Source organism: Raphanus sativus, unplaced genomic scaffold, assembly GCF_000801105.2.
Source record: "Raphanus sativus cultivar WK10039 unplaced genomic scaffold, ASM80110v3 Scaffold2671, whole genome shotgun sequence".
NCBI lineage: Eukaryota > Viridiplantae > Streptophyta > Magnoliopsida > Brassicales > Brassicaceae > Raphanus > Raphanus sativus.
The window spans coordinates 1-14,399 of record NW_026617979.1 but is presented as its reverse complement, the minus strand read 5'-3'; the positions used below and the strand labels follow the sequence as shown (position 1 = coordinate 14,399).

At 39.6% G+C, this 14,399-nt stretch overlaps 7 protein-coding genes across 8 annotated transcripts; 4 read left to right on the top strand and 3 right to left on the bottom strand.

Moving 5' to 3' along the window:
- The first annotated feature begins 1,487 nt into the window (after positions 1–1,487).
- LOC108843722 (uncharacterized) lies at positions 1,488–3,271 on the top strand. The gene has a single exon (XM_018616983.2). The coding sequence runs from the start codon at positions 1,637–1,639 to the stop codon at positions 3,113–3,115; it is 1,479 nt and encodes a 492-aa protein (XP_018472485.1). The 5' UTR covers positions 1,488–1,636; the 3' UTR covers positions 3,116–3,271.
- Positions 3,272–3,878: 607 nt separating this feature from the next.
- LOC108843262 (thioredoxin-like 2-2, chloroplastic) lies at positions 3,879–5,446 on the top strand. Its single transcript, XM_018616410.1, has 4 exons — positions 3,879–4,271; positions 4,444–4,626; positions 4,707–4,871; positions 5,076–5,446. The coding sequence occupies exons 1-4, from the start codon at positions 4,038–4,040 to the stop codon at positions 5,211–5,213; spliced, it is 720 nt and encodes a 239-aa protein (XP_018471912.1). The 5' UTR covers positions 3,879–4,037; the 3' UTR covers positions 5,214–5,446.
- A 75-nt stretch (positions 5,447–5,521) lies between these two features.
- On the top strand, positions 5,522–6,638 carry LOC108843264 (uncharacterized protein At4g29660). Its single transcript, XM_018616413.2, has 2 exons — positions 5,522–5,967; positions 6,261–6,638. Exons 1-2 carry the CDS (start codon positions 5,665–5,667, stop codon positions 6,381–6,383), a joined length of 426 nt encoding a protein of 141 aa, XP_018471915.2. The 5' UTR covers positions 5,522–5,664; the 3' UTR covers positions 6,384–6,638.
- A 134-nt stretch (positions 6,639–6,772) lies between these two features.
- Positions 6,773–7,564, top strand: LOC108843263 (PRA1 family protein C). Its single transcript, XM_018616411.2, has one exon. It carries the CDS (start codon positions 6,871–6,873, stop codon positions 7,450–7,452), a length of 582 nt encoding a protein of 193 aa, XP_018471913.2. The 5' UTR covers positions 6,773–6,870; the 3' UTR covers positions 7,453–7,564.
- Positions 7,565–8,588: 1,024 nt separating this feature from the next.
- On the bottom strand, positions 8,589–9,467 carry LOC108839541 (UPF0725 protein At4g29550). Its single transcript, XM_018612296.1, has 3 exons — positions 9,221–9,467; positions 9,018–9,127; positions 8,589–8,933 (listed from the first exon to the last, which is right to left on the bottom strand). The coding sequence occupies exons 1-3, from the start codon at positions 9,465–9,467 to the stop codon at positions 8,589–8,591; spliced, it is 702 nt and encodes a 233-aa protein (XP_018467798.1).
- A 1,391-nt stretch (positions 9,468–10,858) lies between these two features.
- LOC108842339 (thiamine phosphate phosphatase-like protein) lies at positions 10,859–12,181 on the bottom strand. Of its 2 annotated transcripts, none has more exons than XM_018615214.2 (4): positions 11,963–12,181; positions 11,746–11,870; positions 11,412–11,616; positions 10,859–11,302 (listed from the first exon to the last, which is right to left on the bottom strand). In XM_018615214.2, exons 1-4 carry the CDS (start codon positions 12,101–12,103, stop codon positions 11,027–11,029), a joined length of 747 nt encoding a protein of 248 aa, XP_018470716.1. In that variant the 5' UTR covers positions 12,104–12,181; the 3' UTR covers positions 10,859–11,026. The 2 variants fall into 2 exon arrangements, with proteins under 2 accessions (XP_018470716.1, XP_018470717.1); XM_018615215.2 differs by having other exon boundaries at positions 11,746–11,865; positions 11,963–12,102.
- A 344-nt stretch (positions 12,182–12,525) lies between these two features.
- On the bottom strand, positions 12,526–14,354 carry LOC130505891 (protein arginine N-methyltransferase 1.1). The gene is made up of 8 exons (XM_057000493.1): positions 14,336–14,354; positions 14,043–14,198; positions 13,889–13,952; positions 13,656–13,798; positions 13,468–13,555; positions 13,269–13,384; positions 13,020–13,170; positions 12,526–12,904 (listed from the first exon to the last, which is right to left on the bottom strand). The coding sequence occupies exons 2-8, from the start codon at positions 14,193–14,195 to the stop codon at positions 12,699–12,701; spliced, it is 921 nt and encodes a 306-aa protein (XP_056856473.1). The 5' UTR covers positions 14,196–14,198; positions 14,336–14,354; the 3' UTR covers positions 12,526–12,698.
- Positions 14,355–14,399: the final 45 nt, after the last annotated feature.

Below are 14,399 nucleotides of genomic sequence, written 5' to 3'. Positions count from 1 at the left end.
TTCAAATCTTGTTGCAGCATATCCTTTCTAGAACTCTGAACCTTTGAGGTTCCTTCAAAGTGCTTCTGCAGAATATCCCATGCATCCTTCGCTGCCTCGCATCCTTGAATTAGTTCAAACTGCTTCCTTGCTACACTGCAATGTATGACAGTTAGTGCACGAGCATTGAACTTAGCCATCTTGTTCTCATCATCAGTCCAGAGCTCCTCCAGTTTTGGAACATCTGTCCCATCCTCGGATCTTGCAACAGGTGATTTCCAACCAGATTCCACAGCCTTCCATGCCAATGGGTCAATGCCCTTGATTGTAGCCTTCATGCGCGCCTTCCAGAATCCATAGTTTCCTACTTCAAGGATCACTTTGGAACTTATCACCAATTCGCGATAGCTATCCATCTTACTCCGCAGGATCTACCTGTTTAAATAAACAAAGTACAGATACCCGCTCTGATACCAATTGTTAATGTAAGACAAACAAGCTATGCTATGTAGAACACACAGTAGTACAGGGTTATTCAAATCCAAGAAATACGACTATATTTATTCTTTTAAAAGCTCTTACAACTTCTTATTAAAAGCAATAATTCAAACAAGCTCAAGACAAACCTCGACTTGTTTGCTAGTCAACTCGTTCAGAGATCTAAGACAGACTCTGAACCACCTAAGCTCTTAACCCCTAGATGCTTTGCTTCTCCTTCTTAGGACGTACAAAAGCTCTCTATTGCTAAAAGCTCTCCCTGTGTGTTAAGCCTTAACACAGTGCCACGGCTTCCTTATATATCTTTGAGGAAGCCCTAGATCTAATCTAACTACCCAATGGAAACTTTCCATTTCTTTTACTTCAGCGAATAAGCCAATCTTCCTTTTTCTCTTTAGATCGATTGCTTCTTCTTCAAGTCTTCCTTTAATGTCCCTCTTCATTAAATCTTCTTTTAATGCATCGGTCTTGATACATGCTTCTCACGAACGGCCTCTCTGATGTAGTAGTTCATGTCACACTTCATGAACTACTTCAACTCTGCTACAGCATCGTCTTCCCATACACCTTCATAAGAAAGTCGGTTGCATGTGACAATATCGCACAGAATCACATAACCATTTACTTTTTGCTATGGAAGTGCGATAATCTACCAAATACGTGCATGTAACCTGCAGTATTTGGGGAAGAAACATGTAGATAGGATGCATGTAACCAACCGTATCAGGAAGGTGAGATACTAGAGAACAACATTTCAAAAGTTAGATAATAGATTAGAGAGCGACCTAACAATCAGACTGATGACATCCTGAATCACCAACCATTCAATAAAAAGAAAAACTTGCGGAGACGAAACTTACATCTTCCATTGTCTTTAGCTGTTGACTAATCACTAGGGGGACATTCACCCGGGCGACGTGGCAGATTCACGAGCGTCCATAACAAGAATCTTGGATCCGTGTAAAACGGAATGTACAAGTCACTCCAAGCCCACGAGTCCCAAAAAGACCCATACTCAAAGTTAAAGCAACCCACCCACGTGGTTGTCACGTTTCTCTTCTCTCTCTCTGATCTTAAATTATTCAGACAACACTCCGAGTCTCCGATCAAAGTTTGCAACTTTCCTCCAATAAAACATCGACCCGAGAAGAGAGAAGCAATGATCTCCGGCGACACATTATCGGCGAAAAAGCCACAACCAAACAAAGACCCACCAAGCCAATCAATGGCACTTCTCCACAACCACAACAACAAGGATTCAGATACTTCTTCCACCACTAAAACCATCTCAAGCTGCTTCATCTTCACATCACTCCTCATCGTCACCTGCATCGCTCTCTCCGCCGCTTCCGCCTTCGCCTTCCTCTTCTTCTCCTCCTCTTCCCCATCAAAACCTCTCAACCAAGTCTCAAAGTCCCAACCTTTCCACAGATCCGTATCTCGCCCTCTCAACAAACTCCACAAACCCGTCGTCCTCCTCATCTCCTCAGACGGCTTCCGCTTCGGGTACCAACACAAGACCAACCTCCCCAACATCCACCGCCTAATCGCCAACGGAACAGAAGCCGAAACCGGTCTAATCCCGGTTTACCCGACGCTAACTTTCCCTAACCACTACTCCATCGTCACAGGCCTTTACCCAGCTCACCACGGCATCATCAACAACAGGTTCGTGGATCCAGTCACTGGTAACGTCTTCACAATGGCTAGCCACGAGCCGGAGTGGTGGCTAGGCGAGCCGTTATGGGAAACAGTAGTGAACCAAGGACTCAAAGCCGCTACTTACTTCTGGCCTGGCTCCGAAGTACACAAGGGAGCTTGGGACTGTCCTAAAGGCTTGTGTCAACCTTACAACGGTTCTGTTCCTTTTGACGATAGGGTTGATACTATTTTAAGCTACTTCGATTTGCCTAGCAGCGAGATCCCTAGCTTCATGACGCTTTACTTCGAGGACCCTGATCATCAAGGTCACCAGGTTGGTCCTGATGATCCTAGGATCACCGAAGCTGTGGTTAACATCGATAGGTTGATTGGTAGGTTGATAGATGGGTTGGAGAAGAGAGGGATGTTTGAGGATGTGACTATGATTATGGTTGGTGATCATGGAATGGTTGGGACTTGTGATAAGAAAGTGATTGCTCTTGATGATTTAGCTCATTGGATCAATATCCCTAGCAGCTGGGTTCATTACTACACTCCTATGCTGGTGATTAAACCTCCTAAAGGTCATGACCCAGCTGATGTGGTGGCTAAGATGAACCAAGGCTTGGGGTCTGGTAAAGTGGAGAACGGGGAGTACTTGAAGGTTTATCTCAAAGAGGATTTACCTAGCAGGCTGCATTACGCGGGCAGTGATAGGATCCCGCCTATTATAGGAATGGTTGATGAAGGGTTCAAGGTTGAGCAGAAGAGGAGTAAAGCTAAAGAATGTGGTGGAGCTCATGGGTATGACAATGCTTTCTTTTCGATGAGGACTATATTCATGGGGCACGGTCCTATGTTTGCGAAGGGAAGGAAAGTGCCTTCTTTTGAGAATGTTGAGATATACAATCTCATTAGTACGATTCTTGGACTTAAGGGTGCACCGAACAATGGTTCTGATGAGTTCCCTTCAAACGTTCTATTGCCAAGGGCGTAAGCAGAGAGGGAGATGTAAGTTTCATTCTTATGTCAATAAAAGGGAGTGTAGAATCTGTAACTGCGTTTTCAAGCGGCAGCAAACTCTAAACATTTATCTGCTTTGATCTATTAGACGTTTTCTACTCAACTTATTGAATTATTATGGTGTCTATAATCTCTTGCATGCTTAGAACAACAAAGAGCTTTCCTTTTTTTTTTTTCTGAAACCATCCTGTACATCTTGATCTAAAGTAGATAACTTGGTATTACTTGACTGATCAAATGTGAATCATTAAGACCAAATAAATCTACAAATTTCAGAATGTTTTGTTTGGACATCATTTTTAAGGTTTTTTTTGCTAAACTTTAAATATCATAGATGATGATGAAAAGATTTTACAAAGTAATTTCTTAGGTCTGAGCCATCTTGACAAAAAGAAAAGAAAAAACAAGATGGATCATACAACTTGGAAAAGAGACTAGTGAGCTAACTTAGCCACATAGACTAGTGAGCTAACAAGATGGATCATTTTCAAGTTGGGGACCAGAAACTAAAAATAGATACAAATGGCGTTCGTTTAGTCATTACTTTCTTGTGTGTATACCATAAAAACGATTATTGTTGTGTGTTCCGTGTTAAAACACGATTGATACAGGAGAAACGAAACGCGTTTACATTTTTTTTTCAACGCTAACGCAACAACATATCGCCGCCAAATAATAACGGCGGTAAAAACGCCAATTAAATGTTGAAATCGCGTCTATGTATATTTGAAGAGAAGCACATGATTGAGAGAAAATATCACGAGAATCTGAACCAGACAGTTTCTCTGATCTTTCTTTAGAGAAAATTTTCTTTTATCTGTGGAGGATCTCTCGGAGCCAAGAACAATCTCACTCTCCTCTCTATCTCTCTACTGTGCTGGTGTGGGTGAATTTAGATGGCTGGAGTTGTTCGAATATCTTCGACGTCTGTTCAGGCCATTCGCGTCTCTTCCTCCTTTGCAACCACTCTCAACTCTCTGAAACCTCGCTCGCCTCCAAATCTGAATTCCGACAAGAGAGTTCGTCAGCTCTCTTCTTCTCCCTCCTGCTCGTCTTCTCACTACGCATCTTTAGGTTTCGCTAGCCACATCCCTCTTAAACGATCCAAGAGCAAGGTGGTTCACGTCAAGGTAAGGACTTTCTTGTCTTTTAGCACATTCTCTCCGTAATTCAAATTTGAGGAGCTAAGTTATGTTCTTCAGATCTCACAAGTTTAGGAAAGGTTGATGCTTTGGAACAATTCAAGTTTAATAGTGATGCTTTTCAGGCTATAATTTGAGTGTATGTGTTTGTGGTTTTTAGGTAGATGAGAGTGTGGCGGAGACAGAGCCACCGAAATGGTGGGAGAGAAATGCTGGACCAAACATGGTTGACATTCATTCCACTGAAGAATTCTTGAAGGCTTTAAGCGAAGCTGGCGAAAGACTAGTCATTGTAGAGTTTTATGGAACTTGGTGTGCTTCTTGCAGAGCATTGTTCCCCAAGGTAAGTCTCATGTTACCTCTGTGACTTATTTGTTAAGCTATAATGTAATTTTATTTTATTTTTGAGAAAAATCTTTCCAGCTTTGCAAGACAGCGGTAGAACATCCGGATATATTGTTCCTCAAAGTAAACTTTGATGAGAACAAACCAATGTGCAAGAGTTTGAACGTCAAAGTGCTTCCTTATTTCCACTTTTACCGTGGAGCTGATGGCCAGCTCGAGTCCTTCTCATGTTCTCTTGCTAAGGTAAATTAAGCTGAGATCATTCACTAGTTACTTGCTTGCATAAACCACTTTCCCTTCAAAATTTATAGCTTGATATTGACACCATTGAGCATTCTGGCATCAACCTGTTTGCTAGTTTAGTTCAGTGGATCAAAAAGGCAGTTGGTTTGTCTCTCAGAGTACTATCTGACATTATTCTCGTTCTTTGAATTTTTCTTCTTTTAGTTTCAGAAGATAAAAGATGCCATCCGACTACACAACACAGATCGTTGCAGCATCGGTCCAGTCAAGGGACCTGAAGGGTTTACGTTGGAATCTTTATCCGTGCAGAAGAATGCAGCCAAACCAGCTGGATCAAGTTGAATTTGCCATACGTCTTAGATTCATTACTGCAACAGTCTCTGATTGGTCAAGCAAACACCCGAGCTTTATATTCTCTGTATATCTGTCACTTTACTGGTATAAAAGAATCCTTCCTGAAGCGTGTTATGATACTATACTTTTGCCAATAGGCAAAATTGCAAATGTATTTTTTAACTGCTGGTCCGTAGTTTGCTACAGAAGCAAAGCTTATGCATGTGTGATATGTTTGCATAGTTTTGGAGTAAATTACAAAGTTCCTCAGAATAATGGTGATAAGACACTGATCTTCGTAATTTCAAATTAATGTATTGTATTGACGTTGAAAGTTAAAAAACTTGCAAAGTCTAAGCTCAAGGACTCAAGTGGACGTAAAGAAAAGTCGAGGGCCGAAACCAAAAACTTGTAGGAATGTGAGGACTGTTTGGTAAATATTTCAAAGTTTTTCAGTCTTATGCCTGTTTCTTGTTTCTCTCAGGTTTCACGCGCCGCCGCGAAAACAGAGTTTAGAAAGAATAAAAAATCCAAAACGCGGCGAAGGTTGAGAAAGGAGAGAGAGATGCAATCCCAAGGAGTTTGGAGCACACTATGGAGAAAATACGCAGATTATAAGTACAACAAGTTCGAGAGGTTCGCTGTCTGGGAGATGATCGAGCCTTACCGTCGACCCAAAACCTTCACAGCTTTGATTACTATCTACGTCGCCGCCTTTTACACCGGCGTCATCGGCGCAGCGGTTACGGAGCAGCTTTACAAGGTAAGCTTCGACACTGTTATCGATTCGACTCGGGTTTGTGATTAGATTTTGTGGGTTCTCGTGATTGGCAATTCTAGGGTTTCGAATTGGGATAAAGTTGAAACCTTTCCTTGGTAGTGATCGAGATTATGGGATTAATTTGAAACCTTTCTGAATCCACTGTTCTTTAGGGGTTTATAATGATCTCTTGTCAATCTGTTTCTTTCAACACTGTTTGATGTGAATCAATGACAAGACTAAGTTAAGCTTCTTCGGATGTAAGCTTATGTTACTCCACTCATGTATATAAACAGGAGAAGTTTTGGGAAGAGCACCCAGGCAAAACGGTGCCTCTGATGAAGCCATTATTCTATCGAGGACCATGGAGGGTTTATCGTGGTGAAGCTATTGCTTCCGATGCTAGCAGCAGCCAGTGAAGGTAACGATCCAGAGACTATGGGCGAAGGATATATCTCCCATCATTAGTTGGTTTATGCTGGTTCGCTGGTATATATACAAAACAACTTTGCGTTCAGTAGAATGCGTGTGTGTCAAGAGTTGTTTAAATGTCTTCTAGGTTTCTATGGATTAAAGCTGGCTGCTGTATTTTTCTTGTAGACAATAAGGTTAAGAACATGATTCTTGAAACTCATGTAATGGCAGTCTCTGTTATAACATCAAACGTTTTGTTATGAGAAGTTTAAGGGTTTCCATCCATTTCTTTGGAATATCTCTCTCCTTTCCATTATTAGTACATTAGTGTTTGCCTCTCCTCTGGTGTCCTGAAATAAAACATTCCAAATGAGAGAGACGATCTAAGATCCTCAGATTTATTGTCTCTTCACAGTCTTGTCTTCATATAGGTTCCTCTGGTTATATTCTCCGTTTCTCTCCTCTTGCCCTGTTTGTCGCTCGTGAAAGAAAATGACGACGTACGGAACTATACCGTCCCAAGCAAATGACTCCTCGAACCAGAGCATGTTTGGACGAGCAAAAGGGTTGATCTCTTTAGGCCTTAGCTCTCGAAGGCCATGGCTTGAGCTTGTACAGTGGAGCTCCCTTAGCCTTCCTACCTCATTCAGTGTTGCCACGGAACGAATCAAAACCAACATCATGATCTTCCGAACCAACTACCTTGTCATCTTCGTTGTTGCTATCTTCATCAGCATGCTTTGGCAGCCTGTCCACCTTGCCGTCTTCGTTGTCTTGATCATCGCATGGCTATATGTCTACTCTCGGGATAACGAACCGCTGGTGATATTTGGCAGCGTGATCGATGACTCTGCTTTGGTGCTGACTTTGTTGGTCCTCACGCTCTGTATTATTCTATTAACCAACGTGACCGGTGGTATTCTGCTCGGGGTTTTGGCTGGTTTGCCCGTTGTTCTAGTGCATGGCATGTGTAGGAATACAGAGTCATTGTTCGTCTTGGAAGATGATGAAGAGAAAGTAATCACAATGAGCGTAGCATCCTCCTCGCTTTCTTCTTCCTCTTTAACAAAATGAAACATATAATGTCTTTCGGTTTTTGCTTTCCATAGCGATTGTGAAACTAGCGATATAGATAATAGATCCAGTGAGAAACATCGACATTATGCAAAAATAACATTTTCTTTGGGTGTTTATGTAATGATACCAGTTTGAGACCTTAGTGACAGACATACATACTACACAAACAGTATGATAGATAAAACTTTGGAGATCTTTGAAACCAATATAGAATACTTGTTTTAGTAATCCAGAGAAAAGTAGTTCATGTATTTTTTTTTTCAAACACTAGTAATTCATGTATTATATGTAGTCAACTGTATACATTATTAATCTTTTACTCTTTTTTCTTTGAAATTGCTAACTTACTGGCACCATTAAAATCACTGCACACACTACCACTAAAAGGTACTATTTATTTTATGAATCCAAATAAGAAAAATAAAACATATTATTACAATTATTAAAGTTGATATCAATACTGTAGTAATTGTAATTGTCCTCTGTTGATATCATCATCCTTCAATACTGTAGTAATAGCTTTCCTTACATTTTTCATGATATCTTCTTTGATAAAATATGTTTTCAGAAATATCCTTGCGTTTCTGCTATATTTTTCATAATTTTTTTTTATAACCGTTGGATGCTTTCTAACTTGGTGTGTTTTTACTAGTACGTAAATAATCACATACATCATTCAAAGAGATTGTGACTGTATCCGTCGTCAAGACTCGTGATGACTCATGAAACATCGTTCGAAGACATTATATTTCAAAGTAGTTAGGATTTCTGTTTCAAAGAAAAAATATTTTATAGGATCATGTAGAATCCATTATGCTCGTCCATAGAGTTTCGAGGAGCTTAACCTTTTCCGCATCGATCAGACACTCCTCCGCAATGAAATTTGACAGGGTTTAGTTTTTCAGTAGATTAGATTGCAAGTAGCAACGATCAAAATGAATTATTCAACATTTTTTGTATAGAAAAAAAGAACTGAGGAAAACCAAATAACAAACTTAAAAGACATAACGGACAAGTTATTAAGTGCTGGATTACACTGAAAAACAAACAGAGGAGATGATTATTCAGTCATGACAACATAGCTTATAGATACTGAGTAGAGTCGTCTTATTAACTTAGGAAACATATATGTCTCAGACCGAACTTGCCTTGAAAATATTATGACCGGAGCACGACTTGAAGTCAAGATAAACATGTCCTGGAAGCCCATCAGTGCTTCTTCTTATGATGACTCGGTGATCTTGGCACAGACCATGGGGAGGAGCATTCAAGTTCTTGAAACTGGTGTAGAAGATTGCATTCCCGGCCTTGAGCTTTTCGTTTGATTTCACATCTTCAAAAGTCTGCACAACGACCTTCTTGATCTTCAGAGGCAGCCAAGTCTCGAACAAGGACATGTCGTCTTCCTTCAGTGCGTACATGGCAAGTTCAGCATACAGATTATGCCAATCGTTTTCAAGAATATCTGAATCTTGCACCTGTGAAACAACAAAAATAAAGACATAAAGCGAACAAGAAAATGATCGAGGCAGAAGAAGTATAAAAGAACAAGTTGCCCTCACTTGATAAAACTGGTCATTGGGCTGCAATGCATCATCTGAATACCAATCAGGTAGACTGTCTTTGTAAACTTCTCCATTGAAATCACATAGATGTATTATTTCTCTTGTACCTTTGAAATATTAAAAAAAAAGAGCAATATAAAGAATCATGCATCAACCTACTGAGAAGGCAATAATCACATGACACAAAAGACAAAACTGACCTGGAATTTCAGGTTTGATCCTACAACCTTCGGTCATTATTTTGTGGTAAGCTCCTTTTACAGTGTTATCTCTGAACAAACGCACCTGGAAAGTTAAACAAGAACCGCCTGCCGGATTCGTGGCCTCCAAAGTTATGTAATAATTGAAAATTACATCATATGCACTCTGCTGGATTTGTGGCCTCCAAGCTAGTTCATATTTGTCAATTATTCTGATGGATTTGCTCTCACTCATCATGTCAACCATCCCAAATTGAAATCAAAGTCGTTAAGGAAAAGAAAAGCATCATATGCACTTTGGCATGTATCTCAGGTAAACCAACCATTCTAAATTGATGATGATCTAAGAAATTTGCATAATGAAAGAAAACACTTTCTCTTTTCAATGCTCTCATCAGATTATCTGAAATATCATGTCTAATGATTTGGTAACGATAATGGAGTCAAAACTTTACGGATATCATATAAGAATTTCTTGCTTTCTTTTCTTTTTCATTTTTGAAGAATGCTTATGAATTTTCGTGACATATATTTAGATAATAAAGCATGCAAGTCAACTTTTTCTTTTCTTTCTCATAGAGACATGTTGAGCGTTTACGACAACTGAGTTGGTCAGTGCAATGCTTTACCTTAAAGAAAAGCACGTGGTAAAAAATACCATTTCTGCTACAGATACAACATAATGGGAGGTTTGGAATATGTACTAAAATTGGACTATAAAATGCAATTGATTGCAAGTATCGTGGATGTAGACAAGATACCACAATGCGCTCCTTCAGAATTGCCCACATAGACAATGTCGATCAATTATCGTTAAGACGGCGCTTAATATTGGTTTCGGAAAAGAGTTTATCATGTTCCCATAACAAATAAATTTTATTATGAAGCAGTGCATGGAGTTTCAGTGGTGGCTGTAGTTGGAAAAATGGAGAACAATTGTGGGAGGTTAAATTAAACCATGGTGACATGACGAGATATGAAAGATACTTTAAGTTACATGATGGTAAGTTTGACAAACCGACCATGTTGCTCATTTACTTTGTTTCTCCAGTCACCATCAAGTACTTTGGAACATCTTGTGATACCTGTAGATAGTCGCACCATTGAGTTTCTCACATACCTTTTACTTCAAGTCTTGGCATTTAACACCAACCACAGCGTGGTGACCGATAATGTTATTGCCTTCTATGACCGTATAACCAGGAAGCTCATCGCCAACAACATCACCACTGGCTGACAGAAATTGACACATATGAATGACATAGCAAAGATCAATCTCTAAACAATAGAGCACATTATATATAAGTATGGAAGGTAAATTAGAGATCTCAAAGGGATTTTACGTCATGAGAACACAAGATTCCCCCAACTCTGTGTTTCCAAAGATATGGCTGGAAGGATAGAGTTTGCAGGCATTGCCTAGCTTCACTGAAGAGCCAACTCTACATTATGGACCAACTGAAACTTCCTGTTAGAACAAGAGTAAACCAACCTTTTGTCTGGTTAACTATAATCTGCTCAAATCTCAAACAAAGCATCACACTTTGGCAAGGTTGAAGCAAGATGTATCTACGCGCCCAAGTTTAAATTAGGTTTTGAAGTGTGCGAATAATATTTTCTTTTGATATTCACCAAATATTTAATGAAAAAAAAACAAAATCCTTTATTTGATGAAAGTCATCACCATTACACAAGACAACGTGTAAATCAATCAAGTGAAGATAGACAAACACATAGTTCCTATCATCACCTTTTTGCATCAATCAGAAACACTTTCAGCTTTGTTTCAAAAAGAGTAGAGTTTTGTTATGAATCTTCCTTTGTCATTGTGCTGACAAGTTGCATAAGTATCCTCCGTAGTTCCTTTGCATTGCTCCATTCCTTGACATCTGCTTTGATCAGCGAGGGATTGTCTGAAATCCGCTTCCACAGCGGATAATTCATCCTTGGCATCACACAATCACACTCCCTCAGCTTCAACGTTGGACAGAAGTCACCTCCTCCATCTCCAAGGTAGATAAACCTCGTTAGAATCTGATCGTCGGGAGAAGAAGAAGCTCGTATATGATCCATCACCAAACCCTGAGGAAACAAATAAAGATTCACTACCCAAAACCATATCAAACCAGATGCAGAAACCTGAGGAAACAAATGGAGGCTTTTATAAAGTTTTTCAAAGATCATAAAGTACCTTGCAGAGATTTGGAGGGCAGAGATTGCAGGTATGTGGAGGAGTCGATGCAGCACCATGGTAGGGTAAGATCCTTAACTTTCCATGTTCATCAACAGAGGTTGGGTTTGTGTAGATATCTGAGAAGCAATCCAACAAATCATGCTGCTCTAGTATCTTCTCGATGAAAAACTGGTTCGCATCACTCACAATCTTCAAATCACATCTGCAAATAATTTAAAACAATCAACGCTAAGCCAAATTAAAAAAAAAGAAGCTGAGATTAGGACCAAAGTGAAACTAATCAGTGTCCGGTCATTAGAAGTTAGAACACAAACACGACATTGTTCAATACCCTAAAGATTTAGCTGATTTGATAGCTTCGACGATATGAGAATCAATAGGCATTATTCTTTTCAAACAAGCTTCAATGTCCTGAATCGATCTCCCTTGCGAGTGAAGCTCCGTCATCATCCTATCCTTTCAAAAATCCAATCAAACAGAAGAAAATAATTCAAGAATCAGAAGAAGAGATTGAATCACTGGGCTTTTTAAATAGATGAAATAGAGACCATGAGGCGATTCCAAGGTAAAGTGAAGCGGAGCTGATGGAAGATCTCTGTGAGCCCCATCTCTGTTACAACCCAGTTGTCACTATCTCCCTCGATCATTGTCCGATCGAAGTCGAATACTATCACCATCCCCCCCGCCATTTCACTCTACCCCCGGCCGGAGCTTCCCTGCTTCTTTTCTTTCGTAATTGGCCGACGGCAAACCCAAATTGTCCGTTAAGAAGACTTAATTACCCCTATATCATCGAGAATCAGTCATATTAAATAATGGGCCTAGTGTCTTGCCTCAAGCCCATTTAGTGGTTAATGAGACTTTTGGTTATGTAATCTGAACAAGTCTAAGCCTGATCTTGCTTCACTGGTTAATCACCTATGCAAAGACCTGACCGATGCTTGTACCAAGAACCCGCCTCCTGTCCCCCAAGGTATCCTTTCTTCCAAACTATATAGTAATATCAAGGAGAGGAGATTCTTGTTATCGAGACTGAAATGTGGACCCACCCTTGGTGATTTAGATCTTTTAAAGAGTGTTGAGAGACATCAGTTCTGTAACACACAAGAAATAGCTTATAGCAAAATCATAAATTCAACTCGGGGAAAAAAGTGTTGCAGTGTGAAGGAAAAGGGAATGTTGCAAAACTGGAAAAGGAAAAAATACAAAAACTAATATCACAAATTTGAGAATATGGCATCTTCTCAGTTTCAGCTGCAAATTTAAAGTTCTTCTGAGAGAACTTCAACGCATTTTGTAGTGTTGGGTCCTTGAGACTTTGGAGTGCTGGCCATTCAAAGAATAGCTTAGCTTTATGTCAACGTCTCTAGGATTCTTCTTGTTATACGACACAGACATGCTTCCAGTGATCGTCTCACCCTCGCATATGGTTAACACATCTTCAAGGTACATGACTGTTTGTTTCCAGTGCGTAGCCCGGGATCTCGGTCCTGCATTTCAAAAACCAGTGATTGTTTAGTATTAAGTTTCAGACCATAATGAAACAATCTATGCCTATGTTTGATTCAGTAGCATAAAGAAGAAACTGGAGAAAGAGATCTCAACCTGTTGAGAAACCAAGGAGCTTGTGGCACATGGTGAATGATACATCAAAGTAGGCTACAAGGGCGTGGATGTAGTCATTGCGTTGTGCAACAAGTTTAAAGGGAGCTGTGAAGGAAGCATCACCAGAAGACATCTTCGAGATATCCATTGTCTGTTACGAAACCCCCAAAAATAAAATGTAATGAGCATTAGCCACAAAAGTAAAAGAGAAGAGATCCTACTAACCACTGTCAATGTGTGGTATCTTACCTTAAGTAGCTTACTATCGGTGACAATCTGGTTTTGGTCGACTATGTCAACAAGTGGTTCCATCATAGCTTTTTTCTTGATGCATGACATGTCAAAACCATACACACTGTTCCAAACTGCAGTAGAAAACACATAAAAAGATTTAAAGACATTGAGATCAATGTAGCAAAAAGAAGAGGAGTGGAATCAATCAGCTCACATTCAATTTTGTCTTCTTTATACTCTGAATCCTCAATTGCTGTAAGAAACAGAGAGGCCTTGTCTGGCAGCACAATCCCGCCATCAACCTACCAACGTTACCAAAGGAGCAAGAAGTTTATATATCAACAACATGAAACCATATGCTCATCGGTTTATTATAACAAACAAAGTTGAGCTGCAACTTACAAGCCATTTATTACGAGCGTAGAGGACACTGTCCAACATATTTTCAAACAACAAAAAGTAACCCATCCATTCAGATATAATCACATCCACTTTAGGAGTGGGAAGCTCTATCTCCTCAATCTTCCCTTTCAAAACAGTTATCACTGCAATGATAAAACAACAATCGTCAAGATGCGGCTACAAAGCAGATGTTTCTCATTCATAAACAACTCAAGATTTAAAAGAAAAATTACCATCAGAAAAGCCATTGGCTTTAACAATCTCCTTTGCCATGTCAGCCATTTGAGAACACTCAACCTATCAAGAAATCAAACACCCTCAATCAAATTAATTCTTATTGAAACAAGTTTTAAACTAATGAAAAAAAGAAAAGTAATGAAGACATACAGCATAGACATGTTTAGCTCCAGCCTTGGCACAGAAGAGAGACAAGATTCCTGTCCCAGCTCCAACATCAAGAACAATTTTGTCCTTGATGAGAAACTTGTTTTGGTAAATTACATTCTGATAAGTCTTTGTTCTCACTACATCCTTCAACATCTCCTGCAATATACATTCCCAGATTCAATCATCGTTAGATAGAATAAAAACTATACTGAACTAGTTCGTTTCCAGAACAGATACTGTAACAAACACATCGGGTATTAACACCGGAAAGAGTATGGCTTTTCGATACTTACTTCATGAATTCCTGCAAAATAGATAAAGTTGGAATCAGAGTCAACATGAAGTTCATAACTTTTA